At 35.5% G+C, this 22,388-nt stretch overlaps 1 protein-coding gene across 8 annotated transcripts in view; it reads right to left on the minus strand.

The window, feature by feature from the left end:
- The window catches only part of PDE1A (phosphodiesterase 1A), a 228,638-nt gene that overhangs the window by 170,177 nt on the left and 36,073 nt on the right, over window positions 1–22,388 (minus strand). For 3 of the 8 annotated variants that reach the window (XR_007889836.1, XR_007889835.1, XM_051622895.1), the window contains exons 3-5: window positions 17,166–17,349; window positions 12,958–13,022; window positions 538–1,979 (exon numbers count right to left, since the gene is read on the minus strand). Coding sequence is in view for 6 of the 8 variants with exons in the window: in XM_051622895.1 (XP_051478855.1) it covers window positions 538–644 (107 nt within the window). In the remaining 2 variants the exon portion in view is untranslated. Of the gene's footprint in view, window positions 1–537; window positions 1,980–12,921; window positions 13,023–17,165; window positions 17,350–22,388 lie in introns of those variants that run through there. The other 5 variants (XM_051622891.1, XM_051622892.1, XM_051622890.1 and 2 more) reach the window with 5 other exon arrangements.

The following is a 22,388-nucleotide window of genomic DNA, read 5'->3' on the forward strand; positions in this document are numbered from 1 at the left end:
GATAGTGGCCCCTGCAAATAGTTCTTCAATCAGTTTTTAGCATCACTGAGCACCAAAATAACAGACAAAAACACCAGAGACTTAACATCCTTCTAATTAGCTAAGCACCGTTTATTAAAGACTTTTTCAACTGTGCTCTCAAAGGTAAAGTATTGAAAACTCCTATGGAACTGCAATAATATACTTACCTATACATACTGACAGGAACGATGAAACAGCTCCAGCAATGCTGATTCTGAAGATAACATTTACAAAATCATATCAGAGCTATCAAAGTGTTAACCTGAAAGGACTTACCTGCATTTCAATTTGGGTACTAGTTCTCACTGGTTACCTTTTCAATGAGGTGACTAAACCTTATAAAGTCTGACATTAATCTAAATACCATCATATATGAGAGCGATAGACTGTATGAGCACAAATACCATTCAGAGCTTTGCGATAACTCTCCCGTTTGCTAATTAGTCATTTTAACAAGCAGATGGAAACAATCTTTCCCAGGAAACAGAACAAAAGCCAAGGAGAGAAGTTACTCACATTCCTTTGAGCCGTTGCCACATTCTGTCTGCGTGTCCTCCTATTTGATACTTTATAGAGGTGCTTTCCAGCTCCCGAGTTGTTTCTGTCGCTCGAGCCCCCATCATTATTGTCCTACAGCAATACAGTTACAGTCAGGCTCAGCAGCAAGTAAAAGCATTCTTTAGTCAGAATGTCAGAAGATCCATGCATGTTAGACAGTAGCTGCTTTCATATCAAAACACATCAGAATTACAACAGCTGAGGGACGGTCCTGCCTGAATCACTATTCACTTAGACAAACCCACCTTCCCCCCCCCGCAAGCACAGAGCAAGTACACACAGCTCCTCTGACCTCGCCAGTCTAATCCATATGGGTGAGCCAGCTACCGTACTACTGACTGCTCAGGCTCCTTTCTCATGCACTTTTTCTGCTGTAGGAATACGCAGAGAAGCACAAAAGATTCCTTAAAATGCACTATAATTCACTGCCATGCAGAATAAATGTGAATGGCTTTAACAATCTAAAAGAAAAGAAAGGCTGGTTTCTGCTCTGCAGGTTGGAGAAACAGGCTGCAATAGGAAAGCAGATGGTAGAAGCCAGTATCAGCCACATCACCCTACAAAAAGAGTGCATGTTCAAATGCCAGAGCTTTCCTCTCTTTAGTTGATCCTGAATTTACTCTTAGTTAATAAATATATACCAGCCTCTGAATAAAAATATGACTGCACAAATGCTGTTGGTAGTGAAGACATGTAGAAATCCCTGCAGAAGAGAAATCAGAGAGACCTACAGGTTGTTATTGAAAGAATATGCTGTAATGATGACTATTCACCTTCTCCTAGCAACTCCACACAGTAGGTAACTGTCAATTTAACTGGTGAAAAATGCAGCAGCTGCAAGGCAGCCTGCTCAAGCGAATCGTTCAGGACAGCAGCATGTATGTGTCAAAATCTGATGCTGAGCTCTGTGTGTCTGCCAGCAAAAAACAATTAAGTGCATGCAACGAGCAAAAAGGTTGATGACTAAACAACACGCCAGCCATGCAGCAGATTCCCAGCTCTGCCTTTCAAGTGCAAACCTAAGAACCTAGTTGTAAAGCCAAAGGTGGGGTTTGGAGAGGGCAAAGGAGAAGATTTCCATGCTGCTTGCTCAGCCACAGACTTGGGTTTGCAAAGCAGCACCTGTACTCTGTAAATAGCACCTGTTCTGTTTGGTGAGTTCGTAACAATCTTCATCTCTGAAGCAGCAGCAAAATAATCAAATATGGCAGACTTATCTCAGTGATCACATTTGCTTCAATCAGAGTAGGAGCTGTGCAAGAAGCTAGGCAAGAGGGCTGTGTAGGAGTAAATACATCTGACCTTTGCCAGCTACTGATGTCACTGCCAGCCAGGAAAAGGCTTCGGGTCCCCAATGGAACAGTGAGGATGAATGTCTTCACATGCTGACTGGAAGGAGCCTAAAGATAAGAGATGTATACCTCAATCTGGCTTTAACTAGGCAGCTTTATCTGTGTTAAATTTTAAAATTATGTGAGATGATGAGAGGTTTCCATCTGATGCAACTGGCAACAAGGGATAATATCATTAGGTACTCGGGATCTTACAGAAAAATCAAGAAGAGGCTCACTTCTTTGAAATAATCCTAACACTTCAGAATTTCTTAATCTATTTTCTTTCTCTAGGATACCCTTTATGCACATTATAGATTTAAAATATACCCTATGAGAGTTATAAACCAGTTTGAGATGCGTCTTTTACACACTGACTTCAGGTGGATAACTAAATAGTACATTTCATTTACTTCTATGGATTTAACACATATACAGTTTTAAACTGTTATTAAATTCACGGACTTTCACAGAATTATTCCTGAATCAGACATGTAAGTGTCAGTCCCATAAAATTCACTAGAAATACCTGAAAAACAGTCACTGGATGAGTGAAATCTCTTAAATTTTTCCACATCATAAGATAACAGTGAAGAAATATAGTTGTTCACTCAAAAAAAACTGCAAAGTATCTATTTGATTAACCACAGCACTAGTAATCTTTGAAACTTCACTGAGGAACCACTTAAAAACTTCCAAACAAATGTTATGCATGGAGTCCAACTGAAGTTTTTAAGAAAGAGTATAAATATCCTTGCATGGAATAACTAATGAGAATGTCTCACACTAATCTGGATTCTTCCCTGCCTTTTAACTGTCAGACATCTGAAGCAATGCAAAGAAATTATTTATAGAAACCACATAACCCTCCAGGGATAGAGGGGAATTTTAAAGGGCTATTTTTTTCTCATAAAGTATTCCTGACTCTTGTTGTCCAATCCTACAACAAAAGAATAGTGCTGTTTTTAAGCTGTTCTCTCTCCCTCACAATGAAATAAGTAATTGAAATATATTGCTTTGATTTACTGGAGAAAAATATTATGAGCAGGTAATATCCCTCAGGAAGGGAAGAAGGAACAAACAGCCCAAACAGTATCACTGCAAATTGAAATACACCTGTGTCACGCTTTAACTTCACCAGAACTCCAAGAAGGAAAACTGTAAAAGTTTTACTGCCTGCAGGAGCACACTACTCCTACAATAGAAATTCCTGTATCAAAAGCAGCTGGCATGGCTAAAGCAAAGGACAAACAAATCAGCCTCTTCCCCATAAGTTTATCCTAAAAATCAATACAGCAAATCACCTGAGACAACACTGAAGGATGAAATTGTGTCTCAGAAAATGAAATAATAGCAGGAAACACAAAAAAAATTATAGATAAGGCATTAGAAAAAAAATCAAGGAAGCAGCCAGAGAAAGTGTCCCTAAGGCAAAAGAAACAAATCTTTGAGAACAAACAAACAACTTGTAGGCATGCTGCTATCTGGAAAATGTGAGCAAAGAAATCCTCATGGAGACATGGGGAAAGGAAGGACCCTTCCTCCCTTTCGCTGCTATGAATAATGCTCAGAGAATGAAGTAGCTGAGCCTGCATCCTTACTCCCATCCAGAGGAAGGCAGACACAGAGGCTGAGAACGATGGAGCCAAAGCAGTGCTAGCACCTCTCTGCCAGAGGTGGTACGGGGCAGAAAGGACCAGCGTGTGCTGCTGGAATACAGAACAACCATACATTACAGCCCATATGTAACAATGAGGGGATCAGGAGAGGCATTACAAGACAACCTGACTTGCTCAGAAATACAAATCTATCCCCACACAGTATAAACTGGTCTAAAAAAGATCCAGAACACTAAGCAGTGAACAGCTACATTAGGAAATCAAATCAAGTAGGCAGATAGCATCTCAAATGATAAGTTATCTTAAACCAAGTTTCTCTTTCCACTTCCTGTTCTTTTTTTCTGTTTTTGCCCTGCCTAAGGTGGTGTTTGTGCTACAGTCTCAACAAGTTGTTACAGTCCATCTTCCTCCTATAAAAATATAATTGCTTTTGCCCTTAGCTAACAGCTTTTCTTTTTTTTTCTTTTCAATTTCAACTTAAAATTTCCATGCTAAAGTGAACACTAAAGGAAAGTATTTATCAATAAGGAGATAAACTTTTTCACCCTTAGTTATGGCAAAATGAAACTTTCCGGGTGCCACTTAATCCTCAGATAGGAAGCTACACTTAATGATAATGTATCCCAAGTTCCTTATCTTTCATGTAAAAATACTTCACTCAGTAGTGATATTGACTCAAAGACATAATTTTAAAATACACCCAACAGTAAAGAAATCAGGTTGATTTTTCAATATTGAATACTGAGATGCCTTTACACTTATGCCAAAACCACACAGTTACAGTGAAATCAACTTACATTAAATTGGGAAAATCCTGCAGCTAGACCACTTGATGATTAGCTTTAGAAACAGGAAAGGGATGATGCAGGGTTTGATGAAGAAAATGAGAGCTTTATTTTAAATAAATTCTCTGCTCCTGAAGGGAAATTAAATAGGCTGCTTTGTTTGAAATTATCTTCAAAACATCTAGCTCATGACAAATGGAGAAAAAGGACATATCAAGAGGCCTGCAGGGTGACTTGTCAGAGTAATACTCATTCCTCCAAGCCTGATAACAAAATCCTCCCTGTGGTGGAACTGCAGGAGAGCCATGAACCAATTATGATATTTGAACACGTGGGGGTGAGGAATAAGCAACAACACAAAAAAAACCAGCCACACCAAAACAAAATCAAATCAACAAACTCCCCCAAAAATAAATGTATTGTAAGTATTGATAGCAGATCTTAGATTTGCCACGTAAGACAGAGTTCAATAGCATTGTAAATAATAGAGTTAAAACTCTGAAGAAATGCCTGCCAGTGGACTCAGGTGTTACACGGTACTTTGTGAACAGAACATAAGATAGGGCAAAAATCCCACCACTCAAATTTTGCCCTTGCAGAAAAGGAATGGTTTGCTAGACAGTGTACTCCATATCTCCTTCTGCCCTCCCCATTATTAAGTTTGCATTTGTGAAGTGATGTGCAATCCCTTTCTTCAGAAGCAGTTTCCAGCTTGCTTGCAATGCCCAAATGTATGAACTATTAATCAAGAAGAGTAGCAAAGGAAAAAAGTAATATTTGGTATTATTAAAGTTAAGGGATTTTATTTAAATACATAGGTCTCCAGCACTCTGGCAATGACAAAATATTGATTTAAAAGTAATCTTGGATTTTTAGAGTGTCTATAGAATATATTTAAAAATTAGTAGAGTTACACAATTCAGGAACAGCAACTTTAAAGATTCACACATATGGTCTACACAGTGTATAGGCATTGACTCACATAAGTAGGTAAAAGAGTTGGGATTGATATATTAGTGATTAGATGATCTAAATAAGGAGATCCAACAAGGAATATTTTCTTTGTTTTGTTGTGGATTTTGTTTTAATTTTAGTATTTTCTGCTGCATCTGATTTACTGCAATTGAGGCTTCTTCATATAATCTCTAAACTATCTATTTATGTGTCCTACAATTACCAAGCTTTACATACAGCAAGGAGAAAAAATATCTTCCATTTGCTATGTGGATGGCATATTATATTGGTAATGAACTTGGAGTCAGATTTATCAAAGCTTTTGGGTAATTAAAAATGAAAACAAATATCCATGAAAGCTAGCAAATTAGCTGATAAACCTCAGGGCACAAACAGACATTTGCAAACCTACTTACGACATATTAAGACCTTGTCACATTTAATTGTTCAGTACTGCCCCTTATTAGAGGTCACCAACTCCTAAAGTCTGTCATGACTGTATGTGAATGTCCACAGTCCTTCAGTTCAGTGCCAAGTAAAGTTGGCTTGATTAAAGCAGGTGTCTTAAATCTGCATTAATGTTTTCCAGGGCCTTATTGCAGACAACAGAATTTAAATGTCCCGGTGCCCTAGGTAGGCACATCTATTTTTAATTTTTATTTGAATGTGATCTTTCACCCAATTTACTTCAAGGAATCATTCATTTACTTCAGTGAACCAAACCTTGTTCAAAACATGACTGTAGAGAGCCACTGAAAACCTGTTCAAAGTTTCCTAAAACAGGAACTTCAGCTATTGCATATAGCTCATACAGTGTCATAGGACAATCAGCACAACTGATGAAAATACAGGTTACAAGTTCTCATGGATTAGTGTATTTTAACTTCTTTATTTAGGTTGAATGGGCAAACTGGTTTTGAAAAACATCAGCTGAAGATAAGGAGAAATATTCATGAAACAAACACTAACCTTTAGCAACTTCTTAGGAAGCAGTTTGGCTACAAAACTAATATGCTAATTTTTGCAAAGAGAGGAAACCATTCTAGAATCAGCCACAGTGTTGAAATAAGACAAATTGAAATTGCCATAGCAAATCACAAGGATAATGGTGTACTTCATAACAACCTTCCAACATAAAAAAAGGGCAGGAATGCCCCCATAGTGTAGAATAAACAGATGTAGAATAAATACAAGTGTTACAGGTTAGTTATGCTCCTTTTATCAGAGGCCAATGACTGTTTTATAACACTTCATATGTTTTCATTCTCTTCTTTAGGAGTTCTTATGAAGTCATTGTAATTTTGATAATCATGCACAGAAGAGGTAATAGTAAGATAAAAGTCCTTTGAACACAAAAGACATGGTTGAAAAATGGTAACTGCCATGTTACTGGTATGAGCATATAACTAGAGAAAGACAGAAAGGATACAGAATACAATGCCAAAGGAATTAGGAAATCTAGACTGGGCAAGGCATTTGGCAGTTTATCCCACTGAACTACAACAGATGTAAAGAAAATAACTGATTCATGGTGGCATGATGTGTGTAGACAAAGACAACGTGGAGTAAAATTGTTTCAGCTAATTATTGTCTTAAAGCAGTTATTTCAAGCTTTCATTTTGAGCTACTCAACAAAGCAAAGAAGAAAACCATTCTATTTTGCTATACATTACTCACACAAAGACCATAGCAACAAGGAAATGTTTCTTGATATTTATAAAAGACTATAACAGAACAGATGCCATGAGAGGAAAAAAAAAAAAAAGTCTCTTCATCTCTAACTGCAGATATAAATTAGAGAATCAAGTTTTACCATAGCTGTTCTTACTGTAAACCAGCTTTCCACTAATAGTTGACCTCACACAGGTGGAATTGATTCATTACACCCCCCTTCTAAACCTGAACTACAAATCTGAGCTCTCAGGAAAGAAGGGCAAAGGCACCTCCCTTGAGATTCAAGATCTTCTGCATCATAACCCCAAGAACCTCCTGTAAGTTTGGTGCAGTTCAGGGTGATATAAAGTATTGCATGTGATACCCTGAAAGTAGATTACATCAAATAGTACATTCAAAATATCAAGGTCTTCATTCATGTATGCTTTTCCTTTAAAGGAAAATAAGAGGATCATGACTTCCTCAATCCAGGTTACAAACATATTGAAGGAAAAATCTACTTAGTAATGGCAGCATATTGCATTTATTAAACACCCACTTGATCAAGAGAGGCAAGCCATAAAATAACTAAACACATACCCCGATTGTTTCAATTTGAAAATGACCCAAATGCAGAGTTACTTTCTTGCAGACATTACCTGGACACTTTGATTCCTACTTAGGGGGTGGAGAAAAAGTTGAAGAAATCCGATTCTCTATATTTTATTGACCCTGGAGACAGCCACAATTAGTGTGTTGTACTACAACAGTCAGATGTGCAAAGCAAAGGCAAGAGGTTTTTCAAGCCTATTTTCTCCCACTCTGGGTGCCTGTATCAGTCTCAGAGACCCATGCCTCTAAAATTTGCTTTTGAAAAATCAGAAAAATTCAGAGGGTGTGTACAGAATTATTATCTAAACAGCAGTTAGAGGATATCAGAAAATGTCTTTCCTCAAAATGATCAGCTGTCAGTCCCTTGCAAATTTTCTATGTTCATTTTTTTCAATCTTGAATTTGAAAATAGGAGTATTACTTAGCTTGAGTTGAGATATTCAACTATATCTCAAGAAAAATAAGATAGCAGTGAGTCCCACAGAGAAGCAATGGGATAGCACATTATAAATTCAAGAACACTCAGCTACTCACAGGAAAGTTCTCATGACTTGTAAAATCTAATTTTCCTTTCCATTAATAAAGTACAGTCATTTTGTTATAAAGAGAGAAAGTGTTCTTAAAAATGCCTACGCTATCAATCCAACATTCTAGAGAGACGAGCAAGAAAAAGCAGTTTGTACTCTGCTCAAAATTTAAGTATTTCTTACTGTTCAGAAAGGATCTATGGAAAGCAATGAGTATACATGTATGGTCTAGAATCTAAAAAGTGTACTGGTTCATTCAGTCAGGTGCACTGCTGAACACTGAAGATTAGCTTACTTGTTTGGTCAATTCCACATCACTTTCAAGAACAATGGTATTGCTGTAGTACATCTATACATTTTTTTATTATTATTATTTTACAGCTTAGAGCAATAGACTATAGTAAGAAAGAACCTAACTTGTTTCTAAATTGTTCCAGTCTTTAATTATTATTTTTCCCAAAAACCTTGCCCCACATTTCCAACTGTTTTAACTCCAACTTCCAATAACAGGATCTTCATTCTTATCTCTTGCCTTATAAACCCTCTCTGCAGCATATTGCTTCCTCTTGTCCATACCTACAGATCATGTTCCAATAACCACATAATCCTGTTGATAAGCTTTAAAAAAATGAGAGTTCTTCACTCTCCAACAAAAAGGTACATTTGTCATTCTTTTACAAGATCAAAGCAATTTTCAGTATTGGTTAAAATAACTTAATTATGAAATCAGCCTGAGTGTCCCAGCTGAGCTCTCAAACAGTTCTATTTTCTGTGCTGCCACAGCTGTTTTCTGTGAAGTAAATTAATTTGTCATCAGAAAGACTAAGTCCAGGCAATTTTTTTTTTTTAATAGCTAGTGGTTATCAAAAGTATCAGATGTTTGATAGTTTCCAACACTGATGGGGTCACCCATCAGATTATTTATATGACATTTATTAAAAGATGACGAAATACGGAAAATAAACCTCTTCTTATTTAAGAAAGTAAGCCCTTTCTTTACTCATGGCTGAGATGAACATGTAAGGCAAAAAAAACAGTAAAACACAATTGAGGAGTATTGATTGATTGTTAGTTCAGAATTATTTTAAGCATCTTTACACTGTTAACCACTTCCCAGGGCAGCATTTGATGCCTAAGTGATGACCATTCAGACAGATATCTGACTATCATTGCAGAAAAGGCAAAGCTAGAAACAGAACTCAAGCCTGACATTGTTTTTCCTCTCATAACAGAATGACAGTATATCCTCTGAAAATTCAAAAATGCTAAGTTCAAGATATAGTTCAAGTCAAATGCTTAATTACCAATATAGATAAAGAAGTACAGTGTTTTTATTCTAACATACCAGCTAGTTTTATCAAAGATGACACAGCAATGTGGCTTTGTTTTAATTTGTTATGTTTTGTTTTAAAGACAACTGCACAATAGGATATGAAAAACATTTACTATATTGTGATGGAAAATGACTGAAGGAAAGCAGGACTTGCAATAAGTAATTTTTTAACAACATCAACAGTAATTATAGGTTCCAATAGCCATGAAAAAAAAATTTGCAGTTCACGTGTAACATTTTCTGTCTGGTACAAGAGCTTAAGTAACATTTTATTTCAGGCTACAGAATTTTTCCCTAATTGTAGCCATTTGAGGATTTACAGGATTTCCTCACAACTATATATCTTCTTCAAAAATTTGAAGGAAAGCTGTCATTTGACAAAAAAAAAAAACAAAAATAAAAAAAACCAAAACAAAAAAAACACCACCAAAAAAACCACCACCAAACCACCACCAACAACCAAATGTAACTTAGTATTCTCTGATGGTTTATATGCATGTTCCAAGCAATTTATAACATTTAAATTATCTCAGTGAACTTAATCACATTATCTGGTATTTATACATGGAAAAAGCAGTTCATTTACCTTTTGTATACAGCAAAATTTTGGTGAGTCTGTGCTGATTTTAATGAATCTGTAAATTAAGGTTCCACCCATTCCACTATGGGTTTTGCTTGAGAATGTTATAATATAACTTGGACAGCTCAGCTGTTTGCATAAGGATTGACTCAGCTCTCACTGAGGTCTTCTGGCCTAGGGAGCTTTTCTTTCTGGGGTTGTTGCACGTATCAGCATTGACAAAAAAGCAATTGACACAAAAAACTGCAAAATAGAGGCCACACAATGACACAATCCTTTGCACTGAGTGGTCCTATACAAACAGGTCTTAGGGTAGTAAGTCTCTTAGGGCTGCTGCACTATGAAGGATCTGGCCTCTATGTCATGGAGCAGGAATTTTACACAACAGGAAATATTTCCGGAGATCCTATTTTTAAGTAAAGGTATTAAATTTTGACAGATAAAACAGAATGTGCTCCAGTCATCAATCTTAAACTTTAAACATAAACACGTTTTGAGATGTAAATCCAATTTTCTTGCAAACATTTACACTAAACAGTCATAGCTCAAGTTTAAACTGAAGCACCTGCCAGAATATTACTGCAATCAGTAAAATGCTGGATAAAGCTGGAGTAATATTTTCCTTTTTGTTCTTTAAAACATCCCAGCTTCTGCTAGATGAGGGCTATAAAAACTGTTGATTTTACTATTGCATGCCAATATCCTGTCTGAAATACTAGTCAACATTACATAACTAGAGAGCAAATATGAAATTTAGTAAGCATAAAATGAGCCTTCTCCAGCATCTTCCCAAATTAGGGATTTTTTGAGCCAGAGATTACATTTGATAGCATGTCCTGTGGTCTCTGCTAGATTTATTCCCTAGAAATTTGACTACAGTTTTCTTGAACTGTCTCATTTATTATTCTCCACAAAATCCCAGAACAATTCATTCTACACTTCAATAACAAATCATGGAAAATATATTGTCATTTGTATGCTTCCAGTGTAAAATGTGCTAATTGTAAATTAGCACCCTAAATTCTTGCATTAAAGTAACATTAGATATGTATTTCCTCTTCACAGTCTCCATCCCATTCATTGGTTCATACTATGCACATGCAAATTACATAGATTTACAGAGTGGCACATTATTTCTTGGCTTATTCTCAGTTCTCCTCCTAAGAATTAGAAACTTTTCATGTGTCTTTTCATGGTTGCTGAGCCCTGAGCTGGCATCTTGATAGAAGTACCAAAATGATATCAAAATCACTTTCTTAAATAATAAAAATACTACAGATGCTGTTACTGTGTATGTATAGTTAAGGACTGGGTTTTTTCCCCTCCCTATGTTAATTATTTATCCACTAATTGTCTGACATTCAAATTGTCCAGTATTTGTCAGAAATCATAAATCTTTGGTTATTTTTATAAGGAAAATAAAAGCTATCCATTACTTCTAGCTTGCTCTTCTAACTCAGCTTTTTCAGCGTTTCATCATGTGGACTTTGTTTCATTCTGCATTCCAACAAAGACCATTAATTACATACTGTATTCAGCCCTTGGATTAGGAAAACCTTAGTTGGTCCCTGTAACCTATCTCAAACTGATATCAGCTTATTAATGTAATGTCAAAATTTAGATCCTATGTTCTGATCTGTTACTGTAGAGTTTAAACTCTGTCTGAATCACAGATACATTATTCATAGAAGTTGAGAAATTCTGATTTTCTATAGTTGTACAACTAAGTTTTTAATGAAAGACTGTAATGTACTTCATAGAGAAACAAACGTACTTTGCAAAAATACTAGATATATTCAAAAAAGTCTGAATTGCGTTCTCTGAAAATAGAAGTATAATAGCGAATGTAAATGAAGCTAAACAAAGCAGGTCTATGAAAAAAATGCTGACTTGGGAGATTTTTAAAGGATGAAGTCTAAACCCCTCAAATAACAAACTTCTCCTTTTCTGTCAACAGTGTTGGTATTTTAAAATTACACAGTTCAGGAGTGAGACTGTACCTGGGACAATTGCAGGCAGCTTACCAGTTCTCATGACATTTCAAAAGACAGGTATCCCAGGTGGCTCTGTTTGGTGACAGTACAGGAAGCAATGACACTGTCCAACACATCCCAGTTGGGTAAAGTAATACTCCTTTTCTCCCATTCAACTGCTGAAAAGCAGTTGACAAACCCTGCTTCCCACTTACTGTAGAAAAAGAGCTTACAGTCAAAGGTTAGAAATTATTTACTATCATTCACTCCCAGGAAGAACAGACACTCTGGGGTCAAAACTTGAGCCACCACAGAGAATGAAATAAACCAGAGGAAGCAACATTCCCTGTGCAGAAGTCCAACAGCTGAGAAGTCCCACTTTAGGTAACAAAGCTGTGCTAAAATCTTGCTCAAATATTGTGCAGAGTAAAATTTCCTCACTGTGAACTTAACCACACTGTGGCATCTTTGCAAATCAGTTAAAACTTGACTGAATTATTTGACTGATGAGTTCTGAAGAGGAAAGAGATTTTTAGCGATACAGACACTGCTTGTTCATAAGTGCTGCTAAAATTAGCAAAGGTTTACACAATTCTCACAAATCACATGAAATTTTTTAAAATATAACCTCCTCTGTATTATCAAAACTTAATAAAGAAGATTAGAGAAATTAAGGGGTAGTAGATAACATGGTTTCTAATAGTTTTAAGATACACTCACCCTGTATAAAAAAGCAGCTACTTGGTACCAAAAAAAAGCAGCTAGAAATTTTACAAGAACTTCCTACCTTGCTTTCTGAACTTCATAAGTAACTTGAGTCGGTGTGGGAAATTATTTTAAACTAGGAGGAAAACAGAAGGAAAACAGACAAACAAGCAGAAATATAACTTATCCAAGTGTTATGCTGAGTATACAAGACAAAAAAGTAGGAGCACAAGTATAATACCAGAATATTTCAGAAAGATTTCATCTTACACATTGTCGCGAGCTGACGCTGGGGGGGGAACTTACATGGGGAAGACGAACCACTTCCCACACACGTCTTCAGAAGTCAGGCAAACATTGTTTCTGCTCTTCTAAGACAGTGAAAAAGAATTCATGTATCACTTCTGTGATCAGAGATTAATGACATCAGGAAACTTAACAAACGTTTTCTAGCATTAGCAACCTACTGCTTGGTATTTTTCACACCAGAAGGCAGCATTATGTCTAAATATTTTTTAAAATAATAGGTCAGATCACATAAAGATCTTTGTATACGCCAAGTCCAGAAAGAGAAGAATACAACAATAAGATACAGGTTACCTTAGTACCTCCTTGCTTCAGCATTATGAATCCTCATGTGTTAATATCCCACAGAAATAACAGACACTAAAGCTACATAGGTGCAACCTAGTCAAACTTTTTCTGCAGCAGTGTCAGACCTATTCCACCTGTCTTCTCTCATTGGTCTCAGCCAAGGAACTCTCATGATACTGAGATCATTACTAGCATTCATGTGAAGTGCACACATAGATGAAGATACAATCTGAAAAAGGGGGGAAAGAGGGATGGTAAAGCAGATTCTCAAGTATATTCTTTGGAAGGCATTAAAAAGCAACAGAAAATAGCATTTTATTTTTCCCTGAAAAGGCTTGCCCTGAGGCTTGCCTTGCTTGTTCCTGAGCCTCCTAGCAGACTCTGTGGGAGTTAAGCAGTAGTCGCTGCAGCAGGAGAAAGGGAAGGGATCACTTAACCAGCTTGGATATAAGCAAGTCCATGAGACCAGATAGGAGGCATCCAAAGGTGCTGAAGGAGCTAGATAAAGGCCTTGTGAGGCTGCCCTTTAGCAGCTAAGAAAGATCAAGGAAACTGGAGAGTCTGGAGAAGATAAATCTCAGGGGAGACCTCACTACACTTTACAGCTACCTAGTAAAAAAGGATACAGAGGAGATGGAGTGAGACTCCTCTCGGAGATTCAGATTTATAGGACAAGAGGCAACAGACAAAACATGAGAAATTTTTGTATGGAGGGGGCAGAAATTATCATGAGAAAATCTGGTATTTTGAAAATAGTTTTGACCGTGAGCGGTTAAGTACTAGAAGAGGTTGCCCTGAGAGGCTGTGGAATTGTCACCCTAGGGGGTGTTCAAGGCTCAACTGGACAAGCACCTGAGTACCTTGATCACGTTTGAGTACATGACCTCCAAAGGTCCCTTCCAGCTGACACTGGGGGTCTGTGATTCTAACCAACAACCAAGTACTGTTGCCACAGATACAGTTCTATTAGCAAAGCTGAGCTTTGCCCTGCAGGAGGTTGGGAAATTTCGTTTCCAATTAACTTGAGAGTTCTTTTTACAGAAGTATTTGAAATCTGCACACTTCATATTGACTCTAGTAGCAGGATGTAGACAATAAAATTTACCTGCAGAATTCATTGCTGCAGGATGCACTTGATTTAATTTTGTTAAGATGTTTTTGCAGATTTAAGCATAAAAAATGACAACCGCTATTAATGTAAAATAGAATACAAATGAAAAGGCTAGTATTTTTCAGGCCTTAGTCAGATCACAAGCATATCACCAGACAGAACAAAAACTAAACTATCTTCTTACAATAATAAAAATCCTGGCCAGATATATCTAATACAGAATACTATTGGAGACAGAAAATTGACTTAACTATTTTCCTACATGGTATATACTGTTTTCACTATGAAATATTTGAAGAACTATTTTGTGTATTTGATTTTTAAAGATAAGAAACAGACAACATGGCACATCAGCAATTATTTCTCTGCCTTTCCCTTTACTCATTCCCCCAAAATATAGAAGAACAGTCATGACAGTACGTGAACGACAGATAAAATATTGAATTTTTTACTACTTACAAATTACTGTTGAAACACATACATCTATATTTTTTATACAAAGGTACTATAAAATAGACTTAAAATATAATATTTGATAACTCAAAGTATAATGATTCTTTCAGCCCAAACAAAGGCTGAGAACATTAAAAGGCCAAAGTCTAGAAGAACTGCCTGCTTTGTTTTTAAAACATCTTTATAATGAAGAGACCTTAGTAAATTTCATCTGCTGTAGCTGACATCGTTCCTGGGCAACAACTGATATTCCAAATTTAATATCAGTAAAGGTTTAGTAAAAGTAATCCCTTCTGGAGATTTAGAGCCATCAGTGGGTCTGAATTCTGTGATTCTGTGTGACTAGCAATATCAAATAACAACAATAAAATTAATTTAATCAAAGATGGCTTCTGCAAGCAGTTCTTAAAAGTAAGGATAGATGAGATATATGTTAAATTGGATTGGGACATTGTATTGGATGTTGCGTACTACAAGCACAGTTCATGTCTTTCCAAGCAAGTATCACCACAGATTTTAGAGTTCTTTTGAACACATTTTTCTTCTAGATGGACTAATATTTTGTGTCACAACATGATGACTTTTATATATTGATATGGTGAAAACATTATTCATACTGAAGAGAGATGTATAGCATGGTGAGCAAAGCACAGAAGAGAGAAAAGAAAAATCCAAGATGGGTAAAACCTTTGCCAGGGGCCTACCTCCATGACTTTTAAGCAAGATTTTATATTTGTGACAGTGGTAAAAGGAAGATTAAAAATAATTTTACTGATTTTACTTTTTATGGTGGATATCAAAGTGTACTTATCCCTGTTACTGACTTAGTAAAATCAGCAGGAAACTGCATAAGTTGAAGCTTTCTTGGGAAATATGCTTCAAAAAATTATCTGAAACTACACTTGGCAGAGCCTTTTATAATCTCACAAAGGACCACACTGGAATTTTCTGGGGATTGACAAAGCTTCAAGCACATATATTTGCATATCCAAAAAACATTACTTGCACGACAAAAATTCATACAGACTGGTATTTAGCCATATCAATTAAATATTAACTTACATAACAGCTCATTAATCCTCATTAGTGTGAATTTGTATAGTTCCTATGATTTCTATTTGTAAATATTTGAGAGGGTAAATACATTTCAGTTGCAATGAAACATACACAATCTCTATTCTAATTACTTTTTTTTTTTTTTAATTACAGCATTTAAAAACAAGCCTATAAAGGTGCCAAGCCTATAAAGGTGCCAAGCCCATAATATTAAAAGTCTTCTCCATTCCCTTCTCAGTACCTCAACTCCTTCCCTCTTAGGAGCAAGTGTTAAGTAAGTATACTTCAAAGTAAAACTTTGTAAAAATAAAATTAATATCCCTTAAACTAGAAGACTAGAGAACATGCAAAAAAACTCAACTTTGCTAACTCGCTCAGAACATCATGTTTTTCAACAGGCCCATGGTCTTTAGACTGACCACTGAGAAAGAAAACTGCTCATCACTGAAAAAATCTATGTACATTTTCTTAGTTTTACATTCCTAATCAATAAATACTTTCAAATTAAATTCCTGTTTGTAAGAATACCAAATTTGACTATACAATACAAAATGGTATTTTAGAAAATATCTGAAAGATACAATAATAGATACAGTCCCCTTGTGGACTACAAATATGCCCAAAACCAAAGTTGTTGAACTTAGTTAAAATGAGTACTGAGAAGGCAAACACAGTCCTTACTTGTTTTAATAGACTTGATGTTAATGCTCATCATTGCCCCACACAATCACAAGCAGATAAAAACAACTCTTCCCACATTGCAACAACTTCCTAAACAAGCTGGAGCTTCTATTTTGATATTTTTTTTATTCCCCATTACCTTTCTTCAGTCTCCACTGTCACTTCTTAATAAATGGAAGAAATTCTTTTTGGTTACGACCTCTGCCAACAGCAGTAATAATTTAAGCAGTGTTTTTTTCTCTGAGTTTTGATGGTGGGGTTTTTTTAGGGGAAAAGGGGTATTGATGTTTTTTTTAAAGAGGGATGATTTAAAAAAAAAAAAAAAAAACACAACAAAAAAAACCCCACAAACTTTATTTACTTTCTCAGGAAATCATGAAAGTTAGGAAGCTCTTGATGATAGTTGAGATTGAGTTTCAAAAGCAAATCTGATCTGCTGGGTGAGAACTATTTAAATTGGGTTATAGTCTTTGCTGAAGGCAAATAAATCCCAAAAAGTCTTCTTCCAAATTACTTTTTCAGACAACAAAGCCCAACCATGTCAGACATGAAACAACTGATTTCATTTAAAAGTTGTGGATTTAAAGTTGCAAGGATTTTAAAAGATGATAGCACTCACCTTTTAAAAGTTTGCCAAATACAGATTTCTTGGCAGCTGCAGGCGTGCAGAGCAGCTTTTTGTTACATAAGGCAAGGCATGGGCAGTGCCAAGGGGACACAATGGTAGGCCATAAATGGAGAGGTTAATCCAGGCAATTACAAGTAACTTCACGCCATCTGTAATTTACTGCTTGTTTGTGCATCTGTAAGACACAGTTCAAGACACAGAGTTGGTATAAGTACATCATTTCAAACCTTTTCCTAATGCTTTTTCATCTCACTTATTGTAGGTGAAAGTTTATTATTCTGAATCTTTATTAATGTGAAATACTTGGTCTCCCAAAGTTTACGTAAAACTCAGGCAAATATATGAGATTATAGCATGTGATAAAAGGGCTACATGTCTGGCACAAAATAATGCAGAAGTGAAGAAATAACTACCAGCTTTCACTGTTTACCCTGATGCAGTAAACTAACACCAGGCCAAGGCACCAGGAGCTGCACAAACAACATTATGCTTGGCACTGGTGTAAGTTTCAAAGAAATGTGGCCTTTTTAACTAAGAGATTTTTTTTTCTGCAGAATCATTTTAGTCTAGGATATCTGATTGTTCCTACTCTCCACATACTTTTAATAGCAAGTATCTGGTGGATTAAACAGAATAACTTTGCTAGATATTAAAGAAATAAATAGTACCTTAAGTTTCTCATATCTCTCCATATTTTCCAGAGCAGCTCTTTGTTGCATTTTGTGTACAAGATTTAAACCATTTTAATGAAGACAGCAGCTTAGAAAGATCTTTTGTAATGCACCAAAAACAATAGGGAAAAAAACTGAAAGGTTTATATTCAACATTCTTGCTGCAAATTCAGTGTAAGTAAAAATAGATCTAATCCAAAGGATGCTACAAAATATTTACAGACATGCTGGAAAGCTTAAATTGAAAAGAAACAAAGAAAAAACAAAGTGACAACAGCAAAGAAAACAAACCAGACACAAAACCAAACCACTCATCACTCTGATCACACTAGCACGAAGATAATTTTTTAGCCATTATCTGTTCACTGCCAGCCAGCTCATGGCTGTCTTCAGCATCCTAGAAATAACACAGAGGTTAAGTCTAAAAACAATTACCCAAGGAAGAATTTATGCTCTCTAAATAGTTTCTAATCAGACTCAGCATTTTTTTTAAAAAAGATAAGAAGAGCATTAAAAATAACAATGAACTTAGAGGACTGCAACTTTAAAGAAACTAAATTTTCCCATTCCTTTCATTTTTGTCCTTCTGATATATGTATATTCAGGACTTAATTATAGAGAAAATACAGTTACTTGATCTCAAGCCAAGAATCCATTTGCTGAACAAAAGATGTAAATGGGAAAATAAATCTGAAAAACAATATTTTGGACTTTTAATTGACTGACAAGCAAAACATCTTAGAAATTTGCACAAATTACACGCTAAATTTTATAAAAGTAAATAACAAATACTGTAATGGGTCATTCTCCAAAATATTTAAGACAGAGGGTAACCTGAAATCCATTAATATCTACTTGAAGATGCTTATGCATTATGTACTTGCCTACAGTCTGAATTGCAGTCTGCTAACCCAGCAAGGCAGCTTTGCCCACAGGGAATGTTTGAGCAGGCTGCCCTGGGTGCCAATGGCCACCAGCTGCCCCTGCATGGGCAATGCCTGGGGACAGGTTAGGGGGCTGCCACCCATCACCCTGAGGCAACATGCTGAAGGCACCTGGTATTTCTGCTAGTTTTTTGGAAGCCATGAAGTATCTTTATGCTCTGCTCCTACCCACGATGCAATCAGAGATGATTGTCATAGGGTGCAGATGCTGGCTTCTACAGATACAAAGAAAGGAAATAAGAACTAATCACCCCAGTAGCATTTTTGTGATTACTCATTGCAATATCATTGTAATAATACTACTGGTGTTATTAATAATAATCTAATTAAAATGTTCTAAAATTAGAAAGCAGAAAGTCCTCAGAGTTAGCTGATTTGCTTTTGGATCTGGCATTTAAATCTGAAGGAGCTTATTTTCCATGGGACAATTCAGTCCTTTCATGCGACACGTTATGAACCTGTTTCTCCTTGATCAAGAAGCGCTCAAGGACAGCTGCAAGGACTTCACAGAACTGCTAGCAAGGGGACATAATTATATAGTGCACTCTCTGAGGCTGGGTTCTCTGTGACAGACATTGTACATGGAAGGAACATTAAAGAGAATATGTAGCATGTACTTTCTGCTTTTTTAAATTCCTGTTTTCTTATAAAAAAATTCAAAATATTATGCTAATTCAAGTCATAGCAATCTGGGTCCTTAGTTAAACCTTTGATTGAGATAATTACTTATTAAATCCCACTTTATTTTAGTTACCACTGATTCTCAAAAACATTAAAATTGGGCCCCATACTTAAGCTTTTAAATTTTTCTATATAAAAAATTGGATCATCCTGTTGTTAACACACAGGCTTTAAGACTGGGAAGAAAAAGAGCTATGAGAAGAATCCTCAAACCTAAATTACAGTGAAATATGAAATATAATCAATGTATCTTGATCTTAAGGAAGACCTTTAGGAGTCAAAGATATTAAATTAAATGCATTCTACCATGGCAATGAGACATTGATAACCAAGTTGATTGAAACTGCAGGTTTTCAGTCTCCATCTCTCTTATCTGCAGTCTTATTTACAAGAAAGAATACAGTCTTCATGTCTTCAAAGTACTAATACTGCAATTAAAAAGTTCCATAAACTTGGCCTTTTCAATAGCAAACTCATCATATTCAAAATGTTCTTAGATCTAAGTCCTCCCTTATTTAGTCTTCAGTGAAGACCACAGATGGAGATAACATTTGCTCACATTTTGTTACAGAGCAGACTATTTAATAATCAATGTGTTGGAGAACTGTTCATTTTGCCTTAAAATAAGTAGCTTTTAAAATAAATAGGTTCCAGTGATTTTAACTAAAAAAAAAGTATCTTTCTTTTAAATTCAGCATGCAAATTCAATGAATATGCAGACCAAAATCCTAAAAGAGTTTACAGCAGTTTGAGTGTACTAATCTGTATGAGCACTATGAAGTTGTGTTAACTAGTAAAAAAAATGTTACAAATGCACTCTTGAGGTTTAATGAGAGTAGAAGTTTCATACTCATTTGACAACTGAAAAGAGAACAAATTGATTTATCTACCAAGTGATGAAAAAATTCTGTAAGACATGATAGAAAGGGAAGGGGCAATCAACCATGTGCTATTTTCTTTGTACAAAGTACACAGAAATGTGACTTCAGCTGTCACTTACCCTGTCCCTACTATAACAATAAAACTGCAAGGCAAAGCTAAAACGAGCCTATCTTCCAAAAAAACATCAGATTATTTTTTTTCTACAAGCAAAATTATTTTGCCAACATTTTGATACTATGCAAGAACAGCAATCTGACAAAGGAAAATTAATTCTAAAATAATAACAGCTGAACACAGCAAAAATTGACTAAGCAAGGCAGCAAAAATAATAAAACACATCCTAAAGTTGTTTGTATACTCCACGTTCTGTTTCTCAGCTACCTGCAGAAAACTCCCTGTATTAGAAGACCAAAACCGCCTATGTTGCATTTTAAAGGTCATGTAACAGGGCACTAGTGTTTTGAAGGCTGAGTACACATTGTTTTCTGTATTACCACCTGTTTATTTGAACTGGTGCAAGATACAGCCTTCTGTAAATAAAAGCCCACAGCCACTGTTAGAAATTGCTTGTATGCAATCAGATCATCCCAACAAAGCCTACTTGTAATCAGCAAAAATTTCATTTCCATGTTTATGTTATATTACACAAAAGAGCATGTTCTGCTTAAGTCTGTTCTTCTTAATGACATTTTTTACTGTAATGCATAGTATAGAACGATAATATTCATTTCAGTTGGTTTATTTTATCACATACATGTTCAAGCCACTCTTCTGCTTCACAAATAATTCACTGGTACACAGAAACATGGGCATGAGGATAACTGTGAGGATGTCAGACCTATGAGGAAAATTTAAAAGAAACAAATGGGATACTTTCTGTATTTAGCCATACTTGAGAGAACACAAAAAAGTACTCTCCTCTTGACTTTTAATAACTTTTTATAATATTAAAGTCAAATGATTTGGAAGTAAACTGCAGTTTTGTAGCTGCATTCCGTCTCCACAGACAATAATCATTCAAATATAATTCCAAGTTTAACAATTCTTTATTTTTATCTTGTATTACTCCAGTATCTACTTGCCATTAATAGAAATATGCTTTTTGAAGGAATTCCTGTGTTCTCCTTACCATTTATTAATTTAATAGATGTATTAAGGACATTTAAATAGAACATGTCACATAATACAGTCTGTTCTGGATTATGTGACTTCAAAAGGAAATATACTTAAGGTTCAAATGGAGGGGAGTTTCCTTTCAGCTTAAAGCAACACTGTGAATAAAAGCTAATGAGAGCAAACTGTTTATTTTTTTTTAAAAGTATGCCTTTCATGAAGTATTGCTTTTGCAGATGAAGATTCAGTATCTTTTACCACTCTCATACTAAATGTACAATTATAAACAACTCTAATGCAAATATAGATACATACACACAGAGGAGCTTTTGAAATAAATTATTTATAGATGTGACATATTCTTAAGATGTTCTGATTAATTTTTTATAAAACTTATTTATATTCACTGATACAAAGACCTGAAATTGAAACTTTGAATTGCTGAAATTCATTTTTTTTTAAGGAATAGGGTAATTTACATAAATTATATTGCTGTAATTTGGTTGTATCTCCTAGATTTAAAATAAAGTACTATTTTATTTGCAGTTTTTGCTGTTGTGGATTTTTTTTTAATTCTCAGTACTAGAAATCTAGAGGCTCTCTATGTTAAGATTGTTCATAAAGTTTTTTCAAAGTTCTAGTCTCACTTGTTGGAATTCAGTCAGTGTCCCTCCAAGAGAATCCCACTACAAAGTCAATCCAATGTTGTCTGGAACATCCAGACATATTTGCAGACATTTGACTTTCCAGACAGCACACATGGTATAGCTCTCAAGGATGGTCTGGAAAAACTACTGTAAACTCTTATCATATCTGGAAGCATAAGGGAACAAACCAACAACAACAAAAAACATCTTTCTCACAGAAAAACTCTGCTATACCATCAACTAAGGAGCACTTTGCTGCTTATGGCTAGATAAAGC

This window comes from Apus apus, chromosome 6 (assembly GCF_020740795.1).
Source record: "Apus apus isolate bApuApu2 chromosome 6, bApuApu2.pri.cur, whole genome shotgun sequence".
Lineage (NCBI taxonomy): Eukaryota > Metazoa > Chordata > Aves > Apodiformes > Apodidae > Apus > Apus apus.